This window comes from Monopterus albus, unplaced genomic scaffold (genome assembly GCF_001952655.1).
Source record: "Monopterus albus unplaced genomic scaffold, M_albus_1.0 scaffold269.1, whole genome shotgun sequence".
In the NCBI taxonomy this organism is placed as follows: Eukaryota; Metazoa; Chordata; class Actinopteri; order Synbranchiformes; family Synbranchidae; genus Monopterus; species Monopterus albus.
The window spans coordinates 860,620-871,130 of NW_018128149.1; the positions used below are offsets into that span (position 1 = coordinate 860,620).

The window sequence follows — 10,511 nt, forward strand, 5'->3', positions numbered from 1 at the left end:
TGTAGGTAGTGCAAGAATCTGTGGGCTCACTAGCGCCCTCTGCCATGAGGCAGGCGTACTGTTTGCCTCACCGAGTAACTTTTTTACTGGGTTTTATGGTTAATCTGCAGCCTAAACACGTTACAGAACTACATTTTATACATTATCCAGATTATGGCAAGGCAGAGCATATAATCAGAGTGTTTGAAAGCATTTTATTTGCGATATATAGAGGGACAGCGACACACTATTGGCATCACATACAGTTTGTGAGGATTACACGATCCACCGAGAGGCACAGCAAAGTGCTGCCTCATCGCGCATCTCCTCCATGTATTTGAACAGGACATACGGAAATTCTGCTATTGTTTCTGAACACTGACCTGTTGGGCGCTGGGACCAGAGGACGAGTCCGCTTTGTTCCTCCGCGCGGGCTCGTTGCTGCGGTGGTCCGGGTCCCGGTTCACCTCATTCACTCCGCTCTTGTCTCCGGCCTGGTCCATGAAATCCTGGTCCGGGTTCTCCTCCTTCAATTCGCTGTTGTAGTGGTCCTGGTGAATGAAATCCAGGTCCGGGTTCTCCTCCTTTATTTCACTTTTATAGTGGGCCTGCTGAGTGAAATCTGGATCGTGGTTCTCCTCCTTCATTTCGCTCTTGTAGGGGTCCTGTTGGACGAAGTCCTGGTCCTGGTTCTCCTCCTTCATTCCGCCCTTGTAGTGGTCCTGATCGACGAAATCCGAGTCCTGTTTCTCCTCCTTTATTTCACTTACGTAGTGGGCCTGGTGAATGAAATCTGGATCGTGATTCTCATCCTTAATTTTGCCCTTGTAGTGGTCCTGGTGGACGAAATCCTGATCGAGATTCATTTCTTTAATCCCATTTGTGCAAAGGTCCTCCTTAACGAAATCCATGTTGCGTTTGTTGCCGCCACGTGGTGCTCCCAGTTTCATCTTTGTGCAACTAAAAGGATGATCGCGAGAGTAATCCCGTGTACTCTCGCGATCCTCACAGGCTGTCGTGGTTACTAGAGCATGAATCTGATGGGGGAACCGATCCCATCTTTTCATTGACAGTAAAGAACATAAAATAATAATTATAATATTACTGCTTGTACCAGACTGGAAGGACCAAACACCCAGACACTTAGGTGACTCTGACTGACCCACTTTCCTTAATTAAGTCATCCTTTTTTTCTTGTTAATGAATAAAAAACAGGTCAGTCAGCATGTCAAACACAAATATATAAAGCCATGGCACCGTTTGCAGTTTCCTGGTTCGGTGCGTTAATTAGTCATGAAATGTGATCTGATTTTCACCAAAGTCACAAATATCAAAAAACAATATTTATCAGCTAGCATACGTGATCATGTATGCTAGTGTGTTTTAATTTATTTATTTATTTCACTCGCTGTTTAAAGCACCTTTAGACTTTGTGCTACTGTTAATCTACTTTATATGTCACTTGTGTTGTTTGGCATTCAGGGTGGACCGCACAGTAAGAATTTCATTGTGCAGGAAAACACGCTTCCATACTGTGCATATGACAAACACTTTGAACTGAATTTAAGCTGATAAAACATAGTCATGATCTTTCAGGTTGTCTGTGCAGATTCTCAGTGATCCAGGTCATAGTAAAGTGAAAAAAAAAAATCAACTGGACTTAGATTTCTAGATCGAAGACGTTTCACCTCTCATCCAAGAGGCTTCATCAGTTCTGACTGCCTGGTGTTGAGCCAGAGATATTTATCCCCCTCGGTGGTGTTTCAGTCCTTTGAAGGCCAACGATGTCCCCTAACGACTGAGTTGTTGCAGCCCAGTATCGGTGAGAGTCGTTACCTGTCTTTGGATCCTCCCCTGTCGACCAACGCCTATTGTCCTGGTGGGCATGATTGGGCAGAGATCTCAAAACAGGGTTGTAGATGGATGACAAGTTGTGTCTTAGTCCACCACCCCTATTTAGTGAGGGGTGTTCTATCTTTACAAAAATAGCTTCCTTAACTCCTCTCTCAAACCAGCGATGTTCTCTGGAGAGGATCTGGACTTCACTGTCCTCAAAAGAATGTCCTTTGTCCTTCAGGTGGAGGTGGACTGCTGACTCTGGTCCACTGGAGTTGGCCCTCCTGTGTTGGGCCATGCATTTGTGAAGCGGCTGCTTAGTTTCACCAATGTACAAGTCGTTACACTCCTGACTACACTTAATTGCATACACCACATCACTCTGTTTATGTCTGGGTGTTTTGTCCTTCAGGTGGACCAGTCTCTGCCGCAGGGTGTTCCCTGGTTTAAAGTTAGGCCCACTTAGGGTATCCACAAGCCTTAAGGGAGTTCTGGATGTGGAGTTTCTCCTTCTTGGCCCCCTCTGTCGTTGTGGGCACTTCCTCTGCCCTGTGATTTAAAGTTCTGATGACTCCCAGTTTGTATTGAAGTGGATGGTGTGAGTCAAAAAGCAGGTACTGGTCTGTGTGTGTAGGTTTCCGACATACTTCTACCTTCAGGCTTCTGTCCCCTCCCAAGTGGACTGCACAATCCAGAAAGGCCAGACAGTCATCTCTGACATCCTCACGAGTGAATTTGATGTTGTCATCCACAGAGTTGATATGCTTGGTGAAAGCCTCTACCTCCTGGGTCCTGATCGATCTTTCATGTTTTTATTGAACAAGACCTGGAGCAAATGGTTAAAGTTGATTTCCCTCCACTTTTAAAAGCAAATGAAAGTATACTCCTTTGTCTGAATGACGCCACCCATCATTTCAGCAGTCGTGGCAGCAACAAGCCGAAGATGTTTGTTCATGATTGGATCCTTCCTGCTCTGCTTGTCGGATCCTGTGCGGTAAACGAACTTCAGGATCCAACCCATAGTCTAATCTCTAATGCCTCTTATAAGATTGTTCCTATGAACTCGGTCGACGCCAAAGTCCTAGTCGACCGAGTAAGTAGGAAGTTCCAAGTTAGTCATTAAACTACTTGTTTAGTTTGTCTGACAGCGCAAAACCCAAAGGTCAGTTTACTATCAGAAGACTAAAAACAGACAAAAAGCTGCAACAACTTAATCACGTCAGTCCATTTTCCTTCCCGTGACACACACACACACAAAAAAAGAAATCACTCCATCTTAACCCACTTTTTAAAAACGAGTGCTGACAGTGGCTCAGCAACAGATTTCACACAACTTAAACCACTTTGATGCCAAACCTGATGTTAATGACATCCTGTGCCATAAATCTGACTATACCAGCTTAAATGACATTTTCTTGGTTACAAAACTTTATTACAGTTGGCCACCAAATTAAAATGAACATAGTAATCCCAAGGTTTTCCAAGCAGCCTGCAGAATTGTCGAACTGGATAAAGGGCTCAAAAAGGGGCTGCAAGTTCTCGACACTGTTTAACAGAAGGATGGCATCAGTAATGTGTGAATGTGGGATCAGACTTTCCTTGGGATCTTTATAGTGAAATGGGCAAAGACAGGACAAAGACAGTGGGAGCAGCTGCAACAGAGCGAACACACAAAACCAAATGTGCAGACAATCTAAAAATGCAAAAAACAAAACAAAACTGCAATTCCTACTGTTATCAGGGCTCAACAAATCACTAACTACATCATCAATTGATCTGAAAAATACACAGTCTGCTGATCAACTGCTCAGAGCCCAGGGTGAAGGATAACGTTGCCTCAGCTCCTTGAAATACAACTGCTTATAAGAAACACAGCAGATTAAGTTTGTGTGGATTCACTGTTTCAGCCCAACCCCCGAGTGGGAAGTAATACAAGAAACTCTTTCATGGATATCATCAGCCATTATATTACTATGGCTTTAACAAGCAAATTCAACCCTAACACACACACCAAAAAAAAAAAAACTTTAAAGATGTCCTTCACTTCTGTCCCTCACGTGTCAACAGTAATCATTAAAGAAAAGGAGCCGAGTTGTGTGCGTGTGTGTATTCAACAGTTTCAAGCTGAAAGTTAGAGCCAGCCTTCGCTGTGATTGGCGATGGGTACAGTTTGTCAGGAGAGAGGGCAGAGCGCCCTCAGATGTGCCACTCGCAGCACCCCCTCATCTTACAGAGACAGGCGGGCCAATGGTTGTCCCTGTGGTGTCACCAGCTCGTCACTCGTCTGAGCCGGCCGAACGTTTCTGGTTCCTTTTGCGTGGAGATCTTCTTGGAGATGCCTTGTCTGGGGGAGGAGGATTAGAAGACTGTATGAGACTGGTGGATTTGACCAAACACCTTTAAACACTGAAGCCCCTTTTACACTGGCAGTTCAAGGCAGGATTAATGCACCGCTTGTCCACTGTGTAAAAGTTACAAACCTCCATATGGGGGGTCGGTGCTGACCACATTGTAACTGGCGGCTAACAAGCTCACTTGTTTGTTTTTTTAAAGCTCTTTATTGAACAAGACACTGAACAGCCCAGAAAACAAAAAGCCAGGAGGTGCAAAAACTAAGCCGGCCTGTTAGTGTGGTACCAGCTAGCTTCTCTCATGGAGAAGTGCAGATGATTTTAACTGGGCTTCGTTTTAGTGTTGCTGGGATACAGAGCTTCTCCACAGCCGACATGTCACAGCTCCAACACTCCTTTAACAAAGACTCAGTTCTGTGAAGTGTCCCAGCAAGCCAACATGCACAGCACTGATAATCTACGATTACACTAGTTTCAAGCTGTATGTTCTAGACTGAGGTAGAGATACTCTGACTGCTTTTATCAAACCGAAGCTGAAAAGTCATTTTTGTTCAGGCCAATACTGAACCTCTCCACTGCTACTGGATGGACTTCATGTGTCCAAACCCTCACGAACAACTTCAGTTTTACCAGCGTGGACAAATATATAACAGCAATATGGTCTGAGGGCTCCGCGAGAAAATGTTAATGGTTTGATTTTCTGTTGAAACAACCTGAAACATCAGAGCATCTGTACAGTTAAGAACAGGGAGCTAAATTGCACAAGGATCTCACACAGTCCATTGGTCATCTGAGAATCAACAGTTCCACATGAGCACTACACCAGACTTCAGCAGAAGTCCAGAAAGTGGTTTCAGACACACACAAACACACACACACACAAACACACACCCGCATGACACAAGCAGGCCTCACCTCTGCGACTCTGCACTGAAGGCGCAGGAAAGTGTGACAGCGAGGAAGGAGGAGAGAGACAGAGAAGAGTGAGTGAAGGTCAAAGTTCAATCAGAAACAGGAAACAAACACCTGCACATTACCATCAGCTGACACTGTGCGGGAAACAAATGGTGGAAGGACATGCTCAGTTTGTTTTATTCAAGTGTTTAGTAGCTTTATCGTTATTCTGTGAAAAAGAAAAAAAAATCTATAAAAGCTAGTTTTATTTGCTGTAAACTGCAAATACGTTGATAACTGTTGCAACCCTTACTAAAGGTTGTAGTTTCCTTTTTAAATGTACTCTATGTTGTGCTGTAGCAACCAGGAAAACAGCCTCCCAACTCAACTTTAACTAAACATTTGAAGACATTTAACTCAAAATGCTAACACTTTTGGGTTATTTCCCAAGAAATACCACACGGACACTAAAACCAACATGTTCTCCCCGTAACGTGTGTGAACCCAGACAGTGGTTTAGCCGATTGGTCGGAGCCATCGACCAAAAACACACCAGTGAGCTGCACTGGGCGACAGGTTTCTTCCTCAGGAACTGTGCATGTGTGCTCTGCTGGCTCATCCCCACTAGCTTCTCCACACACACACACACACACACACACACACACACACACACACACACACACACAATCTGTGGATGAAATAAAATCAATAAAATAGATTTTAAAAACTGAAAAGATCTGGTCTGATTTGAAAACACGGCTCAGAATCTGACCACGAATTCAGCACCAGCTCTGATACAATCGTATTTCTGCCAGGTTGACCTGGACACTCTTGTAAAATTTAATCAGAGTGAGGTTTTCCTGGTAAAACAAAGGTTAAATAAATCTCTAAGGTGAATTCAGAATCTCTCCACCTGAGTACAGTCATTTTTAAGATGTACTTTTGTTTCGACTTGATTTCAAGCTTCAAATCCCCGACAGCTGATTTTCAGTGATGTGAAACCACTGGCTGCCCAGACGCTACAGAAACACAGTATTGTTTCAGTTCAGTACTTGTACACTGACTGAGCTGATCCATGGGGCCTTATGTTTCATCAAAGTGTAGCACTGGTGTGATCTGAAGGAAAGAGGGTGCCTACAAATAGCTTTCAGACACCCTGTGAAAGGTGCGAGTTCATGACACGAAGCACACATACTGATCTGGTTGAGCGTCTCTTGAGGGATCCAGCTCAGGTCGACATCGCTGTGGCTCGATGTTCCCATCTCTACCTTTTGAGCCGGACGCCTCCTCTGTACACACACACACACACACAGAGTAAAAGTCTTAGATGTGAACTCGTCTCTCCTGTTTGCTTTTGATACAAATGCAAAACTATTTGACTACATGGAGAAAGACGAAGAAGAAATCTCAAAACATATGAGGGTCAGTGACTGTTGGGGTTTTTCCTTAACCATGATGCAAGTACCTGACTGACGACCGTTTTAAGCCATTTTGAACACAATTACCCCCAGTGTCTGAAACATGTTCAATAAAGCTCACATTACTGCTGTACCTTTCTGGACTCCAGCAGCTGGTGAAGGCCTACGATGACCAGCAGCCCGAGGCCAGACAGAAAGACGTACATGAAGATCCTGTGAGAGGAGGAGAACAGGTAAACATTAGTGAAAATTGACGCAGAAATGAAGTAAGGGAAATAAAAATCTCAGAAATAAATCAAATAAATGCGGAAAATTAAAACTGTGATTAAAGGCTTGAGTGCAAACACTTACGTCTCTCCGTCCAGTCCGTCCTCCTTCTCAGTGATGGTGACCGTCTGGTTGAACACGGCATCCTGGAAGACATTTCCCTGCACAGAGGAAGAGAAGAGAAGTGAGAAAAGGAGGTTAAGACACAGAGAAAGCAGATGGGACATGACTAACCAGTCATCTGATGCCAGCTTTTAATACTTAAAGGAAAAGGCCAGTAATATTCTACGCTTTTGTTACTTCCAATTCCACAGAGAGGCTGAAGCCAGCAATAAATTGTTTTGAATAAACACATAAAATCAGTGACCTTATACTTTCACAGTGGAAACGTGATGCTACAGACACTTTCAGGCCATCAGATGACAGACAGCCGAGTGCTGTTTAATCATAACCCAGTCATCTCTCTGACAACATAAGTACAAACACCGTGACAACACCTGGAGGAGCCCAGCACCACCCCGTCCTTACACTGCTGTCCTTGTAGTTGAGGTTGATGACAAGTCCAAACGGCCGCCCTCCCATGGGCTCTGCGGGGATGAAGGAGTACTCAAAAGTGGCCTGTTTGCTGGGGGGAACCACAGTGCCAAGCTGGAGGGCAGTGAAGTTCTGGATGAAGAACTGGTAATCCTGTCAAACACAGCAGAGTCAAGCAGAGCTGCACAGAACTGCTTGGTCAGCACTGAAGACAGTTTCTGTACCTGCGGGTAACGGAAAGAGGCATCCAGAGACTCCACAATAAAGTTCTCTGATCCCTTGTTGGTGAAGCCGAGCAGGAACTTGACGATGTTGTTGGCAGGGAAGTCTGGACAGAAAGAAGAACATCTGATCAATACAGAGTCCACGCTGCTCCTGCACAGACGGGACCACTCAAGTCAAACAAAAGACAGTTACCCTCTCCTTTGACAAACAGGATTGTGGTGTCGGCATTAGGAGAAGCCTTCACCTCCCCAACCAGCGCTTCTTCTTCTTCATCTTCTTTGTCTTCCATCTAGACAGACACACACAGGCTTAGCTCTATCCAAAATATTTCAGCATCTTGTGTATCATTACAACTGTCATGTGATAATGTTGTGTACAAGACAATCACCCAAAATTAAAAATCAATTTAATAAAAAAATGGGGGTGGTGTTAACTCGCATGCAATTCACAGTTTTCACTCAACCAAAATGATACAATTTTGATAATCAAGGGCCATTGTTAAGTGAAAATTTTACAGTTTGAGGTTTGCTAATGCAACTATTAGCTGCTTTTCTATAACGGTTTACTGAATATATTGGAACTGTAGACATAAATAAGCCAAGTTGATGTTTGAAAATTGTAATGGCCATTTTTCAGTGTTTTCTGATAGTTTATAGAGCAAATGAGAAAACAATCTGCAGGTCAACTAATGAAAATAAATGTCAGCTGAAAAGCAACAATCCAACCTCCAATACTCTGTCCCAGACAAATAAGGCATCATCAATGTTGACAATTTCAACCTTTATGTAGTCGTTCGGTCACTCACCAGTTCTGCGTTGTCATCATCCTCTACCTCTGCCTCATCATCCTCATCCTCAGCTGTTACATCATCCACAACATCTTCATCCACAGCCTCAGCCTCCTCATCCTCCGTCAGATCCTGGGCACTCACCACCAGCCCTGATGCAGAAAAATATACTTACTTCATCTTCACCTCAGATGAAGATCTTACAATCACATTGCAAGCTAAAAAAAATTAATCCATTTACATTTTGGATACATTTAGACCTGCAACATCTATACTATGCTGCTTTAAAATGTATGGGCCCATTTTACTGGGATGAATGTCTTTCCACAGTAGAGTGTATAAAATGTGTATTTTACTGCTGCACTGTCATGTCAGTCAGACAAATTATACATCTTCAGTCTGACATACTCTGTTGGAAACATACCAAAAACAATTGTAATCAAATACAACAGCCCTGTGATAAAACCCTGCTGTCTTCATGAAGGCTGAAACGAAGTGACTATTATTCTGTCCACTTACATTAATAAGGCGAGAACTAGACTTAAAGGTGTTTTCAAAACTAAAATCAGCACAACAATCTCTGTTACCTCAGGGTGTATTTGATCACTGTGTGCAACACTGTAGATCACTGAACAAGACTCCTTTACAGAAATATTTGATTTTTGCATATGCCAATAGTTTACAATTTGAGGTATATAATTTGTTGTACTAGTTAAAAACTGACATCTATATCTGCTTGTTTTACCCACTGACAAATAATCATTTATTGCATAAAATACAATCGTATACACACAGTGATAAAGAACTTCGTAGTGCACAGTTCAACCAATCATAAATTAAAGAAGCAGTGTGCTTCGTTTACACATATTCTGCTCAGTTTAAGTTTAGTCAAATAACTGCTCAAGTACTTGTTATAATGTAGGCATATAAATGCATGTGCTTACTGACTAGTCTCAACTAACGTTACAGTCAGTCAGAAGTCAAGACAATCAGATCTGCTTGACATTCTCTAAGCCACAGACTGTTTCCTTCTCAACAAATGCAGATTTAATAACACTTCTTACTTTTCCACAATGTAATAAACATGCCTTTTTCAAATACATGCCTGACTGCTGAAATGATTATATTTTAACTCGTTATTTAGTTTCCAGGAAGCTGCTCGTGTTGAAAGAGCCAGTTAGCTTCCCGGCTAACAGGCAGACAGTAAGGACACGTCAGTCTAAGACGACGGATAAACTGCACACATGTAGCGAACACAGACGAGACCAAACGAAATTTAAACTGTCATTACGAATACGTTACAACCCAGTAGCTCAGAAAAACCCACAACTTATGCAGAAGCCCCTCGATTTTACATTCAGTTACTTTCAGCTAGCACATGTCAAACTGGGCAAGGCCTTCCCTCTTTGCCACAGCAGCTACCTTTAGCCGAGCAGCTAACACTAGCATGTTAAAGCTACTAACTATAAAAACAGTAGCCTTTAAGTCGCATAACAAACTTACCGTTGATAAGGACCGTTGCCGGGAAAACCAGAAGCACTAGCAGCAACAGTTTAGGCAGAAATGTCATCATTTTGAAACTGAAATCAGTTGGTTACCATTCAGTGTCGACCAGTCACCGAAGCCGAGTGCCGCCGTGCTACTATTATAACGCATGTGCAAAAGCCATTGACGAGTAGGTGTGGTGAAGTTTGTAGTCCTTCGAAAAGGGTCTCCCCTGGCACTGTCCTCAGCTGTTGGCGAGGTTATAACTGTGGTAGTGATAACTACTTATGCTTGGGGTTAATCACCGCAAAATACGACTGGTTTGGATTGTAGATACGTTAAACTTGGAAACCAATTTTAACACAACTCCAGAACTGTAGGCAGATCCATGAAGCAGAATAAAAATATATTTGCTGCTCAAATTACAAGTTTCTACAAGAGGCATCATTGATTTACTCTAAAACTCTTTGCTCCTCTAATGAAATGGGTATTACGTGAAAAAAGGTTAAGCCCCTGAACCCAATACAAACAAAGGGAAAGGGTTATGGTAGCCCCCCCCCCCTGACTGAGGTTGGACTCAAGTTTGCAGACCCAGGTGCTGGGGGGAAAACATGACGGTTGCTGGTTAAAGGACACAAAGTATCAACAGAACACAACAAAGTCCAAGAACATATACAGTCCAGGTTTTGTTGTAATCTAGAAATTACCTAAAGCTGAAATCTAACTTCATTTTAT

The 10,511-nt window shown here is 43.1% G+C and overlaps 2 protein-coding genes across 3 annotated transcripts in view; both read right to left on the minus strand.

The window, feature by feature from the left end:
- LOC109972761 (zinc finger protein 761-like) overlaps positions 1 to 922 on the minus strand; it is a 16,503-nt gene extending 15,581 nt beyond the window's left edge. The window contains exon 1 of the mRNA XM_020621879.1: positions 363 to 922. Within this exon, the coding sequence (XP_020477535.1) occupies positions 363 to 890 (528 nt within the window). The 5' untranslated portion in view covers positions 891 to 922. The remainder of the gene's footprint in view (positions 1 to 362) is intronic.
- A 2,305-nt stretch (positions 923 to 3,227) lies between these two features.
- ssr1 (signal sequence receptor, alpha) lies at positions 3,228 to 10,165 on the minus strand. Of its 2 annotated transcripts, XM_020621915.1 has the most exons (10): positions 9,795 to 10,165; positions 8,310 to 8,443; positions 7,697 to 7,793; positions 7,504 to 7,607; positions 7,274 to 7,432; positions 6,830 to 6,906; positions 6,613 to 6,691; positions 6,256 to 6,349; positions 5,082 to 5,096; positions 3,228 to 4,159 (listed from the first exon to the last, which is right to left on the minus strand). In XM_020621915.1, exons 1-10 carry the CDS (start codon positions 9,862 to 9,864, stop codon positions 4,092 to 4,094), a joined length of 897 nt encoding a protein of 298 aa, XP_020477571.1. In that variant the 5' UTR covers positions 9,865 to 10,165; the 3' UTR covers positions 3,228 to 4,091. The 2 variants fall into 2 exon arrangements, with proteins under 2 accessions (XP_020477571.1, XP_020477572.1); XM_020621916.1 differs by lacking the exon at positions 5,082 to 5,096 and having other exon boundaries at positions 9,795 to 10,155.
- Positions 10,166 to 10,511: the final 346 nt, after the last annotated feature.